Below are 17,053 nucleotides of genomic sequence, written 5' to 3'. Positions count from 1 at the left end.
AACGTGAATGATAATTGGGAAGTGTTAAAATGTTCTTGACGCCCAAAAAGTCACAATCAAGAGAGAAGACCACAGTGGTTAAAAAAATTAATTTGGCTTAGAGGGGAAGTGAAAAAATAAAACACTGTAAACAAGGAAGTGGAAGTTGATAGTAATGAATGTGTAAATCAGAAAATTGGGAATTGTAGGAAATTGATAAGGGAAGCAAAAGGACACAAGAACAAAATTATGCCCAGCAGAATTCAGGACAAAAAGAAGAAGTTTTTAAAGAATATTAGGAACAAAATGAATACTAACAATGTTATTGGTCCATTATTAGATGGAAATGGTAGAATTGTCAATAATAAAGCATAAAAGATGGAAGTGTTCGAAACATATTTGTAATATATTCATATCAGATGATGATGACATAATTTCCTTTCCAACAGCAATTAAGGGTGATGTTAAACTGCAGCTACTAAAGCTAGACATTTTTAACTTAGCAGAACTGGGTGACTTGCAACCAAGAGTATTAAAAGAGCTGGCCAAGGAGCTATCTCAACCATTTATGTTGATTTTCAATAAATTTTGGAACACTGTGGAAGTTCCAGAAGACTAAAAGATAGCTAACATTTTAAAAAGAGTAAGCAGGGTGATCCAGGTAATTATAAACCTACCTGCCTGACATTGATTCCAGAAAATAATGGATACAGGACTTGATTAATAAAGAATTAAAGGAGGGTAATATAATTAATGCCAATCAGCATGGTTTTATTACAAATAGATCTTGTCAAGTTAACTAGATACCTTTTCTGATGAGATTGCAAATTTGGCTGATAACAGTAATAGTGTTGATGCAATAGACTTCTGTAAGGTGTTTGACTTGGCATCACATAACATTTTGAGTAAGAAATTAGAATGATACATAATTAAAATGGCACTCTTTAAATTGTCAAAGATATAACAAGATCCAATGGCTGGAAGTTGAAGCTAGACAGATTCAGATTAGAATTAAGGCACAAATTTTCAACAGTAAGAGTAATTATCCATTGGAACAATTTACCAAGGTCTGTGCTGGATTTTCCATCACTGGAAACTTTTAAATCGGGATTGGATGTTTTTTGTAAATAAGATGCTCTAGTTCAAACAGAAATTAATTCAGGGAAGATCTGTGGCCTTTGTTAGGAAGGAGCAGAGATGAGATTATCTCAGTGGTCCCCGCAGACTTTATAATCTGTGAATCTATTACCTTTGTTTAAAGCTTGATAGAACAACCCCAAAACCAGGATCGTTTTACCATCCCACAGAGCTAACCACACCTGGCAGGAGTAAACTCCCATGGGACACAGTCCTGCAAGCTAGCAAAACCCAAAGAAAAGGACTTAGTTCACTCAAAATAGAGTTGAAACAAGGCGGGACGCTGAGAAGGAATCTTCAGTCATGACTTGTTATAGGACCTGGACACATGTAGACAACCCACAGCCAACTGCAACAAGGTGTATGGGACACCAGCAGCATTTAGCAAGGTCTGAGCCATGAGGATGTAATCTGTGTTTTTTACCCACTGGTCTTGACCCCATTGTGGGTGACACATCTACCCCCAATCATATTTCCCTGTGAAAGATTGCTGCAAAAGTGAATTCTGTGGCAATTGTAAGGGTGTGGAGTCCCCGTGCATAGTTTTCCACATTTTTGCCCCCAACTCAGCAGAAGGGTATTGTGTTTGCGGCCTTGTGCATCGGCAGAGCAGTTAAGAATTCAGTCCTGTGTAATTAAAGAGTGTGTCATTCACACTTTGGCTTAAGTTGCTCTATTGTAAAAAATTCCAGCTCTGAATTGGCTGAAAGTACGGACAGTGGCCCTTGCAGACATCTTGGTAGTGTTGCACCTAGACACATGAAGTCAGTAGATAGAGTTCAACTCTACAAATCCCACAAACAAAGAGAGCTGGTTCATAAAGCAAGTACAAAAACCATTGCCCCTCTCAACTCAGGGTTCTAAGAGATGGACATCTCTGCCTGGGTTTTAAAAGTCTGACTTTAGAACAGAAAAAGCCTGCAGGAATGCCAAAATAACTAGCTCTGCATGGTCTTCCTCAATTTGCTGTTTCCAAACCCCAAGAAGTAAATGACACACAGCAGAGTGCTCCTTTCCTTTAAAGCTGAAGTGTACCAAGGTGACTAAGGAGAGAGAAGGCTCAGATTATGGTTTTGTAAAGAACTGTCTCAAGCCAACGTTTTTCACAATTGCCCATCCTATTTTAAGCTACCTCTTACTCCAGTTGATGAAATCTGAAATACTCGGTACTTGCTAGACATTTAGGGATTCACTAGACTTTCACCATTCCCAAAAACTGAAGCAACAGCAAAAAGGTAGTTAATTGCTAGAGTTAACAGGACCATTTCCATTCATAAGATCATTGTAGGCCAATACATTTCCTCCATTGTTTTTAGATGTGGAAGTACTTGGACATATACTTAATACAGCATGGATGCCTTGAGGTTACAATTGCCATAGACTTAAGTTACCATATTATCTGTTTACTCGGAATAAATTCTTTTTAAAACTGTCGCTTCCAAGAATGCTCCATTTCATTGCAATCTATACATCCAAGCCATCCATTGGAACAGCCATAACGAGGACTCATTTTTACGCGTCTCACCATTAAGTGTAACAACTTCCCACATTAATCAGTGACAACCCATTGCATTATTCAGATTTTGCAGCAAGTTTTGCATGTAACAAAACTAAGGAACTGGGTAGTGTCTGCAGATGTGCCTTGCATTCACATCCAAATGTGTCAATCAAATAGAAAATACCTCCATTGGGTTAGTAGCAGGCTGTGCTTTCAGTCCTATGTGAGTTACCTCTAGTGCTGAAAAATGTCCCAAGAGTATTTAATGGTGCAAAGTGTATGGCAGTATATTTGAGAGAGAAGGGTGTGGGAAAGTGCATGTTGTACACTACTGAGATGATTATTCAATGCAGTGAAGTTAAAAGAGGAAACAGAAGTGCTGGTTTTGGAGGCATGTGCATTTCATCCACTAGGGCTTTACTGTCAACATATTAACAACATGAAAACTAGCGAAAGGGCCATCTGTCTGCTGCACAAGCCCTAGACTTTGTGCAGCATCTCAGAACAGACCTGAGGGAGTGTGTTTCACAGCCATCAAAGAAGATAACTGTGTCTTTGCATTACTTGTCTAAAACAGGATCACCGCTGCTTTTGAGTAAATATTTGGCCATTTTTTGGCTTAATATTTCCTTTCACTTACTCTCTTCCTAGGCTTCTCTCATTTTAAACCTTGGCCAAGTGTATAACATGCATCTTTGAAGCCTTTTTATGTACTAAAGATGCAGTTATGCTTCTCTGTCTCTTTATACCTGAGTGGAATTGGGGCATGTACGAGGTGGGATTATGCAAAGGGCAGAATCCTGTGCTTTATAGAGACTCAAACTATCTCTCTCCACCACTTAGTTTTACATTGAATTATTGTATTAGGATGACTGGCTCATGCCACTCAAATTTAAAAGATGTTTTTTCCCTACCTATGTCTTAACATTTCACCATATAGGCATTGTATCAAACAGACCTCATAGGAAGAGGAGGAGCGTTAGTTGCTTAACATGGTAGGGAGTCCTTTATCCCCTTTTCTCAGGGGCTGCCTGGCACTTTCCAATATTCAGAAGAATCTAATAAGTGGTGAAAGTACCATGTTGGAGGCAAGAATAGGAAAAAGTTTGGGATTTGTAATTATCAGTAGTTAGACACAGATTACAAATTGCAACAATATACATTGCATGCCAGAAAAGGGAGTAGATTGATTCTGAGACCTAAAAATTTCTGTTGGAGAACAGCCATATCCAGCGGCTCTGTGGTTGTGGGACACGCCCCTCCCCCCCCCCGTCTCAAAAAAGAAAACGGTTTTAGAATTCTGTAGAAAAAATCAGAAGTAGTTCTGATTTGTTTGTAGGCATTTCACCTGTCTTTGCTGTCTGTCCCATCACACTCCCTTCAAGTGGCCTGTTTAAAGATCACTGAAAAAATACTTCAGTGTCCTCCTCTTGATCTTTCCCAGCAGTAACCAGTTCATTAGCCATTCTACAGCCCCCTGCCTCACATTTATTCTGCTAATATGTGTTTTGAGGAGTTTGGCAGGAGGGTTACAATCTTGACATGTCAGGTACTGATTACTGCTGGAAACAGCTTGCTAAATGTATTGTGCCAATAATCAATGCCTGACCTGGAATGGAAGTCTTGTGGTCCAATATGCATCTCTTTCCTGGATATTCGTATTGTGTAATAGAATCCTAGAACCACAGGGTTAGAAGGGACCACAGTGGACATGTAGTCTAACCCCCTGCCAAGATGCAGGATTTGTTGTGTCTAAACCATCCAAGACAGACCATCCTATCCAGCCTCCTTTGGAAAACCTTCCGTGAAGGAACAGCCGCAATCTCTTCCATTGTCCTACTGTTCTTACAGTTCGGAAGTTTTTCCTGAGATTTAATCTAAACCTGCTATGCTGTAGTTTGAACCCATTGTCTCTTATCCTGCCCTCTGTGGCAAGAGGGAACAACTTTTCTCCATCTTTTTTTTGGCAGCCTTTCAAGTATATGAAAAAGGCTATCATGTCCCCCCTTAATCTCCTCTTTTCCAAGCTAAACATACCCAGTTCCTTCAGCCTTTGCTCATCTGGCTTGCATCCCATCCCTTTGATCATCTTTGACACTTGCCCCTGGATCCTTTCCAGTTTCTCTGCAGCCCTTTCTATATGGTTGGTGACCAAAACTGGGGCACTATTCCAGGTGAGGCCTAACCAGCACTGAGTAGAGCTATGCCTCTGTTAATGCAACCTAACATTGCATTTGCTTTGTTTGCAACAGCATCGCATTGCTGGCTCATGTTGAGGCTGTGATCCACCACAACTCCCAGATCCTTCTCAGCAGCGTTGCTGCCAAGCCAGTTTTCCCCCGTCTGTATTTGTGCATTTGATTTTTCTTCCCTAAATGTAGCACCTTACATTTGTCTTTGCTGAATTTCATTTTGTTATCTATAGGCCAATTCTCCAATTTATCAAAACCCCTTTGAATTTTAGCTCTAGCCTCCAAAGTGTTGGCAGCCCCCGGTCCCAGCTTTGTGTCATCTGCACATTCGATCAGTATGCTCTGTATTTCTACATCTATGTCATTAATAAAGTAGGGCTGTCACGCTATTAAAAAAATTAATCGCGATTAATCGCACACTTAAAAAAATTAATTGTGATTAATCACATTATTAAACAATAATGGAATACCATCTATTTAAATATTTTTTTGATGTTTTCTGCATTTTCAAATATATCGATTTCAATTATAACACAGAATACAAAGTGTACAGTGCTCACTTTATATTTATTTTTATTACAAATATTTGCACTGTAAAAAACAAAAGATATTCACCTCATACAAATACTGTAGTGCAATCTCTTTATCGTGAAAGCTGAACTTATAAATGTAGAATTATGTACAAAAAAATAACTGCATTGAAAAATAAAACAACCTACAAGTCCACTCAGTCCTACTTCAGCCAATCGCTCAGACAAACAAACTTGGTTACAATTTGCAGGAGATAATGCTGCCCGCTTCTTGTTTACAATGTCACCTGAAAGTGAGAACAGGCGTTCACATGGCACTGTTGTAGCCGGCGTCACAAGATATTTACGTTCCAGATGCACTAAAGATTCACATGTCCCTTCATCTTCAACCACCATTCCATAGGACATGCTTCCATGCTGATGACGGGTTCTGCTCGATAATGATCCAAAGCAGTGTGGATTGACGCATGTTCATTTTCATCATGAGTCAGATGCCACCAGCAGAAGGTTGATTTTCTTTTTTGGTGGTTCGGGTTCTGTAGTTTCCTCATCGGAGTGTTGCTCTTTTAAGACTTCTGAAAGCATGCTCCACACCTCATCCCTCTCAGATTTTGGAAGGCACTTCTGATTCTTAAACCTTGGGTCAAGTGCTGTAGCTATTTTTAGAAATCTCACATTGGTACCTTCTTTGCGTTTTGTCAAATCTGCTGTGAAAGTGTTCTTAAAACGACAATGTGCTGGGTCATCATCCAAGACTGCTATAACATGAAATATATGGCAGAATGTGGGTAAAACAGAGCCAAAGACATACAGTTCTCCCCAAGGAGTTCAGTCACAAATTTAATTAACACATTATTTTTTAATGACCATCATCAACATGGAAGCATATCCTCTGGAATGGTGGCTGAAGCATGAAGGGGCATATGAATGTTTAGCATATCTGGCATGTAAATACCTTGGAACGCCGGCTACAACGGTGCCATGCGAACGCCTGTTCTCACTTTCAGGTGACATTGTAAATAAGAAGCAGGCAGCAGCATCTCCTGTAAATGTAAACAAATTTGTTTGTCTTAGCGATTGGCTGAACAAGAAGTAGGACTGAGTGGACTTGTAGGCTCTAAAGTTTTACATTGTGTTGGTTTTGAGAGCAATTAGGTAACAAATAAAATCTACATTTGTAAGTTGCACTTTCATGATAAAGAGATTGCACTACAGTACTTGTATGAGGTGAATTGAAAAATACTATTTTTTGTTTATCATTTTTACAGTGCAAATATTTGTAATAAAACATAATATAAAGTGAGCACTGTACACTTTGTATTTTGTGTTATAATAGAAATAAATATATTTGAAAATGTAGAAAAACATCCGAAAATATTTAATAAATTTCAATTGGTATTCTATTGTTTAATAGTGCGATTAATCGTGATTAATTTTTTTGAGTTAATTGCATGAGTTAACTGCGATTAATTGACAGCCCTATAATAAAGATATTAAATAATACCGGACCCAGAACATAGCTCTGTGAAACCCCACTCGAGACCTCCTTCCAATTTGACTTCATTTCATTAATATTTACTTGTTGTTTGCAGTTGTTTAACCAATTATGTATCCGCTTAATGGTAGTTCTGCTGAGTCTGTATTTCTCCAGCTTACTTATCAGAATAGCTTGTGGGACTGTGTCAGAAGCCTTGCTGAAGTCCAGGTATATGATGTCCACTGCATTCCTCCATCCACCAAACCAGTTACCCTGTCAAAGAAGGAAATCCAGCTGGTTTGGCAGGATTTCTTCTTGGTAAATCTATGCAGTAATAGCACTACACTTAAAATAACTCCCTGCTTTACCTCTTGCTTTGAGACTATTACAGCCACATACAGCAATATGTCTTAGGGCTTGACTACGCTTGAAATGCTACAACAGTGCTGTGGCGCTTCAGAGTAGACACTACCTACCCTGATGGGAATGATTCTCCTGTCAATGTTGGTAATCTACCTCTCTGAGAGGCGGGGTGAACTCTTCCATCAGCCCACCACTGGCTACACCCGGGGATAGGTCAGCTTAACTACACTGCTCAGGGGTGTGGATTTTTCACATCCCTGAGCGACATAGCTGGGTTGACCTAACTTCTTAGTATAGACCAGACGTCAGTAAGCTTTTATACTAGTCTAATCTTCATTCTCACTGACACACGCTTTTCTTTCCAAACTGCCTTCCATTTGCATGAGCACTGAATGCAGTATGGCTAAGCTTCCCTAGCTACCGTTTTAAATGTCCTTCGAGATAGAGCCCACATAACTGAAATCATTCTACCTGAGATCACATAACCCTAAAGTCAGAGGGCTTTTTGTGTTGTTCACTGTTCACCAGCTCCTGCCCGTTAGTCAGTTTTCATGCTTGTACAGTGTCAAGGTTAGCAAACTTTCAGGGAACATAATGTTGTCCCGGGGGTGGGGGTGAGGGGGAGGGTATCAGAGATGTCAGTGTTGATACGTCATATCTGCACACTGTGCTTTCTAGACTTTTGCTGCATATTTGACAGTATTCGTGTTCTGATTTGTTCAGTGGAAAAAAAAAAGTCAAAGATGAAACATTTGGGCGTATTTTGTCAGCTAGCTGTGCAGAGGGCCAGCACAAGTCTTGAGTGGGATTTAAGTTGGGTATGGGGGCAAATGTCACCTTAACAGACCATTAATAACATTGAAAGCTTAAGCTATAGACTGCAGACTTCTTGAAGACCTGAGACAAAGACCCTGACCCAAGACCAACACAGCTTGCAAAGTATCTATCAAAAGGAATAAAGAAAGGAGGGTTGGAAGATGAGATCACTTAGATGGCAGAATAAGGGTGGTTTGAGTTCCTTAACTGTGAATTTGCATATTTTCAAGTGTTTGGGGTACTTGGACATTTGATCTTCTAACTTTCCTGATTTTTAATGTGGTTTTTTGTTTGTGTGTGGGGTTCTTCCTAACTTCAATGTGCTTATAAGGATTTTTACTCTTAAGTTACTGAAGTGTTCTCTGAATCTTAGCTTTACTTCAGCCAAGTTCTTTGTCTGAATAGGAACCAGAGGAGTTAGAAATTTAAAAAATGCATTCAGTTGCCAAGTCCACTGCTGCCAGTTCAGGATCTAGTGCCTCATTTAATCTTGGCCCAAAGACCAAGGAAATCCTAGCTGAAGACATTGCTAGTGTGTTGTAGATCTAAAGTGTGTATGAGGACACATAGTAAGAAGGGATTGTAGAGTTAGCAGTGCCAAAGTCTTGAAAGAAAGCTGCTCAGTATCTGCTGGGGACATCAGAAAAGTGAAAGCTCCTGACGATTTCATGAGAGCTACAAGACAGACTTAACTAGATTTGTGCAATGTTCAGAGAGGAAAAGAATCACGCCTCCAAGAAATTTACAAGCAAAACAAAGCAGCAATTAGTATCACATGGCACCCTAGAAGCAATACAAATTTACCCAGATTGGCTATCAAGACAGCAATAACACGTAGTTGGTATGATTGCACGATTCATATTTGCCAATCTGCGAGATTGAGAAATGAGCCCCACTCTAAGTGAGGTTCTGAGTACAACTAAACCAATCCGTTCCCGTGACTCAAGATTCTAGACTTTCCCATCTCATCTCTTCTTCACACCACGTCTGATGTATTTGCAGGCGAAGTCTCCTGCAGAACGTGTTTTGATTCAGTATCTTTCAGAAAGTTAATTTCGGCCAGATCCTCTCAATCAATCAATTAATTTTTTTGTACAGCACCTGCCTACAATGTGCCTGACTCTAGCCCTTCACTTCTGTGTGTACTACATTTGCTAGATAACTTTATAAATCAAAATAAGAGCAGGTTTGTAATAACCATTGGGAGACATGGGATTCCATGTGTCCCACCCTAGCTATCAAAGGATAGTAACAAAGAAGTTAAGTAAACATTTAAGTAAACGTTGCTTCATAGGCACAATTGTGATACAAATATACGCAGGGCTATTGGAAACTAATACAATTATCAGGATTTAAAGAACTGAAGGCCAGATCCCCAGCTGGTCTAAATCAACATTGAGACTTCAGCGGAATAAACCTGATTTATACCCTTTGAGATTCTGGCCTGGAGAATCTGGTTTATTTCCTTAACTCTGAAATCAATAATCCAAAGCTTAACAAGATGTCACAGCATGTAGTAACCTAAAATGTGATTTGCAGGAGTGCTCAGAGAAGCGGATGTACAATGGGGCATTCCCTTCTTCCCCATTCATCTACTACTATGATGATAAGTATGACATCAAGAGGAGAGCTCAGAGGGCAAAGAGAAAGGTTGAAGGTATGGTATATTTTGAGAAATACTTCTTACTGACCATCACATTTTTAAGTGGTCTTTAATCAGGGTACATTGGTATACTTACTGGTTTTTGTTAGGCATTTTGTAATCTTGGCTTTTTCCTTGTTGTGGAAGATGATGATGGAGATTATCTCAATCAACAAGCAGGGCAAGATTGATGAGTTTAGTAACCTCAGTCTGTTCCTGAAATGCATTGTTCCAAGCCTCTAAAAGGACACCAGGAAGTACTTTAACCCCAAAATCTCACAGACCTTAAAATGGTTATAAACTGATGGGGAGTGTTCTCTGAATTGTAAAATATGTTGTTAAAAATCTGTTACCAAAAACAATTACAGTGAAAAAAAAACAATATATATGAATGGCCACTTTCTACAATGAGACCACTTGTGGAGGAAGGTACCACTCAACATGAGTAAAGCTGGCAGGGTCTGGTGCTTACTCTGTCCAGATCTCTGAAAACCCATCTGTAGAGCAGGTATCTCTACTTCACAGCCAGATCAGCAATTTTTGGATTGCAGAATCTTGACTATAGAAACGTCAGAGGTAAAATGACACCGTTTGACTTTCCAATCCCAGATTGAATATATGGGTCTTCCAAAGATAATCGTTTTTTAAACTGAGCAAATGTCATATGAAGTCACTGAGAGAAAATGATTATGAAAACCCACAGTATCGCTTTTCTGGCTGCAACTGCACTTTAAAATGACATGACGATAAACTTCTGGCTTACCCAGTGTTTGCCAAAATGTCTGAGTTTTACCCAGGTCCTCAGATTTTTACATACCAGGTCAATTGCTGACCCCCAAACTGCAAACAGAGCTGTGGTTTTCCAGGGTTGTGCTTCTGGCCTCCTAGTGACTATTAAAAGAAACTGTTCTATTTTACAGAACTTCAAGAAGCCGGCCTTTTGCCAGCGCAGTTCAAGAGACTGCGCAAGGAGGAAGAGCGCAGGGGACAATGTCTTAAGAAAAAGAAAAACCTTTGGAAAGAGCATGTCAAGAGTCCTAAAGAAGAAAAGCGCCACAAAAAGGCCAATAAAAAGTCCTGGGCAGAGGAACGCAAAGAGAAGAAACACAAGAAAGATGTCCAAAGGAATAACGACCAGGAGGAGGACTTTCCTAGGGGGGGTAGAACACACTCCCCTAAGGGCAGCACAAAGCATCACAGCTCTGCCTTCTCTCCACATGGCAGGAAAACAAAAAATGGCCAGGAACTGCTGGATGCAGCTAAAAAGAAGAAGAAAAAGAGAAGGCAGAGAAACAAGAAAGACAGTAGTTCCACCATTGATGAGAGCTTATTCCTTATAAAACAGAGGAAAAAGAAATCAAAACAGGAATCCAGCTGCTAACCTGTCAACAGAAAGCTACGGTGGGAGGGGGGCGTAACTCACCACCGTTTTGCCATGGTATTTTTCTGACCCTGTGCTAAGATGTAGAATTTGAATCCACCTTTGCATACAGGCTTGGATGTGTAAAACCAACACGACAAAGAATACTGAGCTTGTGACTCTCAGCTTCTTAAAGAGAGTATTTGCCAACGGGTAGGAAGTGGTTAATGTACGCGAGTAAAATCATACTGTATTTTTTGGCAGTCCCTCTTTTTCTGTAAGTCGATGAAAGGTTGGGAACTTTTTTTTTTTTTGTTTGGATGAATGAGGGAAAAGGTCCATAGTGGGGAGGTTTGGCCTTCTGTCCTTTGAGCGATTCCTTTTAAGAATGCTACACCTGTCAAAATACTGTAGTTAAGCAAATGTGATTCCCTTGCAGCCTGACTTTAAAGAGAGGCTTTCACACTGGGGAGACTTGGAGAAGGGGCAGGGAAGGGGAAAGTAAACAGCAATACAAAAAACAATCTTTTTGGTGAAGCATTTTCTTGCTTTTCACCCAGCTGGAGTCCGCAGTGAAAATGTTGTATTGTACTTACGACATGACAGTCTTTTGCTGTGGAAACTCATGGGATGTCACAAATTCATCATAATCACAGCATTGCAAGTTTAAGTATCAGGAGCAGATGAACTACGAGGAAGCAAATCCTTGATTGAATAACAAATCTCTCTGCTAACTGGTAAGCAAGAGAAGTTCAATTAAAAAATGTTACAAGCAGTTGGGTTGACATCTGGAATTAAATATGCCATAGTTTTCCACAGTGTGGAAGTCCTGCTTTTTAAAAGATAAAATTATGTAGCCAAGCTATAGAATGCAAGCAATTTACCTGCTTCCAGAAATATAATGCCTACGTTTAATGACTTATTGGGTCTTTTTGTTTTGTTTTTTTTAAGAAATGAAGTATTTTTTGTACTCAAAGAATTAAAAACTTTGTAAGGATAAATACTTTATCAAAGGAACCAACCAAATAAAGTTTTACGTGGGGATACATGAAAAGATACCTTGGTTATACATTTTTCTTTTGAGGTAGAAAACAATACCTGGGTTTTGTTAACAAGATTAAATTATGTCAGTTCCAACCAAAAGGCTCTCTGCTATGGAATAATATAGATACCCTCTTCTGAGCACCTTTTCTAACCTGAGCAAAACAGTAGCTAACAATAATGGCTTCATAGAGTTGGTATGTACTCCTTGAGAGAGTTCTGCTGGCTTTGAAAACTGTTGGATTTTGAAACTGAATAGGATGTGTGTTAACCTGTGTAGGCAAGCCCTTAGTTACATGGGGAGAATTGCCTGCATAGCTATACCAGTATAATTATGCCAGTAAAACTCCACATGTGGACACTGTTATCCCAGGATAATTATGCTGGTAATTTTCCGTGTGTAGACAAAGCCCTAATTCATCGGCTTTTGGGTTAAAAGGATCACCTGGGTGAACGTAAGGATTTCAGTAGCCATATTCTTACATATCAGAGATTATTTGGAGCAAAAATAGACAAATATGAATTCATGTATCTCGGGCCCCAATTCCACTTCACGTAAGATGTGTCCTCAGAGGTGGTTTCAAACTGATTTTTGTTTAACTCAATGCTGTATTTAAATGACAATTCTCTTGGGGTACTTGGAAAAAATTAATCACATGTAATTTTTTAAATTCACTCTTGAAAAGACTTTGCCCTAATATCCGTTCTGAGCCTCCTTCCCTATCTGGTGCATTTCACGTTCCTTTTCACTTCTCAGCGGACCATCCAGTCTAGACTAAAGGCCCTTGTGGGACAGCAAATTGAGGAGCTTTTCTTGCTTTGGATTGAATCCATCAGCCAACCCCCTAGCCTCTGTTCTGTCTCTGGTGTGGGGGAATGGCCAGGTAGCCCACAGCAAAGCAGTTGGGCTCCTTCAGAAGAGGAGAGTTTTCTGCACAGTATGAAGTGGTCTGCTCTTCACCCTCATGCAGTCAGCTCCCAAAGCCCAGGAAACAACACCCAGCATAATGAGTTGTAAGTGAGCACCCAGAGGAACAGCATGGCCATGCCCCTTCCTCGGGCTTGCACCCCGTATACAATGTAATACACAAGTAATGGGCAATCCAGGCACTGGAGATCCTGTTACCATCTTCCAGGAAAACAAACATATTCAAAGCACACACGCAGTCCTGCATGAATGGAATTCATCCTGGCAGGGGGACTCCATGGGTATGTCTACACTGCAAGTAAACACCTGCATCTGGCCGGTGTCAGCGGAGTTGGGCTCATGGGGCTCAGCCTACAAGGCTGTTTAATTGCAGTGCAGATGTTCAGGCTCAGGGACCCTTCCTGCAGTGGGAGACTCCAGAATTACCTCAGCAGCCAGCAATGAGTAAAAGGCCCCGATGTGACGTGGGCTGTCATAAACGAGAGAGGTTAGAAGGCGATAATTCAAGGGCGGGCAAACTTTTTGGCCTGAGGGCCACATTGGGTTTCCGAAATTGTATGGAGGGCCGGTTAGGGGAGGCAGTGGCCCAGCCCCCGCCCCCTAGCTGAGCCCCACCTGCTTCTCTCCCCCTACAGTCCCCCCCCGGGACTCCTGCCCCATCCAACTGCCCCTGTTTCCTGTCCCCTGATGGCCTCCCTGGGATCCCGGCACCATCCACCCCTCCCTGTCCCCTGATCGCCCCCGGATCCCCCACCCCTGACCTCCCCCCACTGCCCCATCCAACCCCTCCTCTCCTTCCTGACTGCCCCCCCGGGACCCCTGCCCCATCCAACCACCCCTTCCTCCCTGTCCCCTGACTGCCCCCAGAACCCCTGCCCTGACTGCCCCCCGCAACCCCATCCAACTCGCCATCACCTTCCTGACTGCCCCCTGGGGACCCCTGCCCCCATGTTCCCCGCCCTCTGACCGCCCCGACCCCATCCACACCCCCGCCCCCTGACCATCACCCTGAACTCCCCTGCCCTCTATCCCCCTGCTCCCTGCCCCCTTACCGTGCTGCCTGGAGCACCGGTGGCTGGCGGCGCTACAGCCGCGCCGCCCGGCTGGAACCAGCCATGCCACCGCGCAGCACAGAGCACCGGGTCAGGCCGCAGCTGTGCTGCCCCAGGAGCTCGCAGCCCCACTGCCCAGAGGATTGCGCCGGCGGCGGAGTGAGTGAGCTGAGGCTGCGGGGGAGGGGGAACAGCAGGGGAGGAGCCGGGGGCGAGCCTCCTGGGTAAGGAGCTCAGGGGCCAAGCAGGAGGGTCCCGCGGGCCGGATCTGGCCCACAGACTGTAGTTTGCCCACCTCTGCGATAATCCATAGATCTTATGGCAGGAGTGACCATTACGATCAACAAGCCTGACCTGCCTAACACAGGCCACGGAATCTCATTCAGTGATTCCTGCCTCTGGCCCGTCACTTCTGGGTAGTGTGAATCCAGCATTGCATCTCATTTTCAAGACACCCACAAGGCAATAAAGGGCACAGTGCATTCCTCACCCATCCATCCTTCAGTGTCCACAATGTGGAGATGTGTAAACTTTATGTAACGGCATAGCCCAGTGACATGTAACACAAGGATTCCACAAATACAGTACAATAAAAATACTCAAAAAAGCAAATTATAGCACCACTATCATTACCATACCAATGAGGCAACACTATAGAAAATCTAGCAATTATTGTGCTTAGTAACTACAAGTGGCCTTTAAATAACCATATGGATTCATAAATTCCAAGACCAGACAGGACCACTTGTGACCTCTAGTCTGAGCTCCTGTATAACATAGGACTTCCCCAAATTATTCCTAGAGCAGATCATTTAGAAAAACATCCAATCTTGATTTGAAAATTGTCATTGATGGAGAATCCACCACGACCGATGGTACATTGTTCCACTGTCTAATTACCGCTACGGTTCAAAATGTATGCCTTATTTCCCTTCTGAATTTGTCTGGTTTCAACTTCCGGCCACTGGATGGATGGGGGGGGGGGGTAGCTCAGTGGTTTGAGCATTGGCCTGCTAAACCCAGGGTTGTGAGTTCAATCCTTGAGGGGGCCACTTAGGGATCTGCAGCAAAATCAGTACTTGGTCCTGCTAGTGAAGGCAGGGGGCTGGGCTCAATGACCTTTCAGGGTCCCTTCCAGCTCTATGAGATAGGTATATCTCCATATATTATATTTATTTATTATATTATATTTACCTTTCTCTGCTGGATCAAGGAGCCCATTATTAAATATTTGTTCCCCACATAGGTACTTACAAACTGTGATCAAGTCACCCCTTCACCTTGTCTTTGTTAAGCTAAATAGATGGAGTTCCTTGAGTCTGTCACTATAAGGCAGGTTTTCTAATCTTTTTATCGTTATTTGGCTCTTCTCTGAACTCTCTCCAATTTATCAACATCCTTCTTGAATTTTGAGCACCAGAACTGGACACAGCATTACAGCAGCAGTTGCAGCAGTGCCAAATACAGAGGTAGAACAACCTCTCTGCTCCTATTTGTGATTCTCCTGTTTACGGATCCCAGCATTTTGGCCACTGCATCACATTGGAAGCTCATGTTCAGCTGATTATCCACCATGGCCCCCAAATCTTTTTTCAGAGTCACTTCTTCCCAGGATAGAGAACACCCATAAGTATGGCCTGTGTTCTTTTATCCTATATTGAGCAGTACTGAAATGCATATTGTTTGCTTGTATCCAGCTTACCAAGAGATCCAGATCACTCTGAATCAGTGACCCGTCCTCTTCATTATTTACTACTTTCCCAATTTTTGTGTCATCTGCAAACTTTATTAGTGATGATTTTATGTTTTCTTCCAGGTCATTGATAAAATGTTAATTAGTGGGGGGCCAAGAACGATCCCTGCAGGACTCCCTGGAAACACACCTTTTCAATGACTAGTCACCATTTACAGTTACATTTTGAGACCTATCAGTTAGCCAGTTTTTAATCCATTTAATGTGTGCCATCTTAATTCTATATCGTTCTAGATTTTAAATCAAAATGTCATGCAGTACCAAGTCAAAAGCTTTACACAAGTCTAAGTATATTACATCAGCACTATGACCTTTATCAGCCTAACGTGTAATCTGATCAAAAAAGGTATAAAGTTAGTTTGATAAAACCTATCAATCCATGTTGATTTGCATTAATTACATATCCCGTCTTTAATTCGTTATTAATTGAATCCCATATCAGCTACTCCATCGTCTTCCCCAGGATCAATGTCAGGTTGAGAGGCCTATAATAACTAGGTCATCCTGATTATCCTTAGCACAACTTTAGCTGTCTTCCTGTGTTCTGGAACTCTCCCAGTGCTCGGAGACTTATTGAAAATCAACATTAATGGTCCAGCAAGCTCTTCAGCCAGCTGTTTTAAAACTCTTGGCTGTAAGTTATCAAGACCTGCTGATTTTAAAATGTCTAACTTATGTAGCTTCTCTTTAACGTACTCTGGAGATATTAATAGAATGGAAAGAGTGTTATCACCATATGATAAGACCACTTCATCTGTTTCTCTCCAAATACAGAACAGACACATTTTTTGAACACTTCTGCCTTTTCTGTATTGTTGTTGATAATTCTACCATTTCTATCTAGTAATGGACCAATACTATTGTCGGGATACTTTTTGTTCCTAATATATTTTTAAAATTCCTTTTTATTGTCCTCAACTCTGCTGGCCATAGATTTCCTTTTGGGGCATCTATTAAGGTGTTCTTCAATGATTCCCAATTATCATTAAAAACACTTGTTCTGAGGTGCCGAAGGATGTGGGAGGCAGACCAGTTGAGGGTCTCTGGGTAAGATAAAAGGTGTAAAAAAAAGGGGTGAAGTCAAGGTTGAGCTCCACCAGATCAGGATGAGAAGATAGATGAAGCATTTCTAGAACAAGTAACAGAAATACCCAGAACACAAGACCTGGTAGTAATGGGGGACTTTAACTACCCAGACATCTGTTGGAAAAGTAATGCAGTAACTCCTCACTTAACGTTGTTGTTATGCTCCTGAAAAATGCGACTTTAAGCGAAACGATGTTAA

At 41.6% G+C, this 17,053-nt stretch overlaps 1 protein-coding gene across 1 annotated transcript in view; it reads left to right on the top strand.

Annotated features, from left to right (window-relative positions):
• Positions 1 to 12,050, top strand: part of LOC112111171 (zinc finger CCHC domain-containing protein 7-like) — a 60,014-nt gene extending 47,964 nt beyond the window's left edge. Inside the window, exons 7-8 of the mRNA XM_029914339.1 lie at positions 9,532 to 9,649; positions 10,555 to 12,050. Coding sequence (XP_029770199.1) covers positions 9,532 to 9,649; positions 10,555 to 11,015 — 579 coding nt within the window. The 3' untranslated portion in view covers positions 11,016 to 12,050. The remainder of the gene's footprint in view (positions 1 to 9,531; positions 9,650 to 10,554) is intronic.
• Positions 12,051 to 17,053: the final 5,003 nt, after the last annotated feature.

The sequence above is a fragment of the Terrapene carolina genome, unplaced genomic scaffold (assembly GCF_002925995.2).
Source record: "Terrapene carolina triunguis isolate 2854851 unplaced genomic scaffold, T_m_triunguis-2.0 Scaffold35098, whole genome shotgun sequence".
Taxonomy (NCBI): Eukaryota; Metazoa; Chordata; order Testudines; family Emydidae; genus Terrapene; species Terrapene triunguis.
This window is presented reverse-complemented; position numbering and strand designations above follow the sequence as displayed.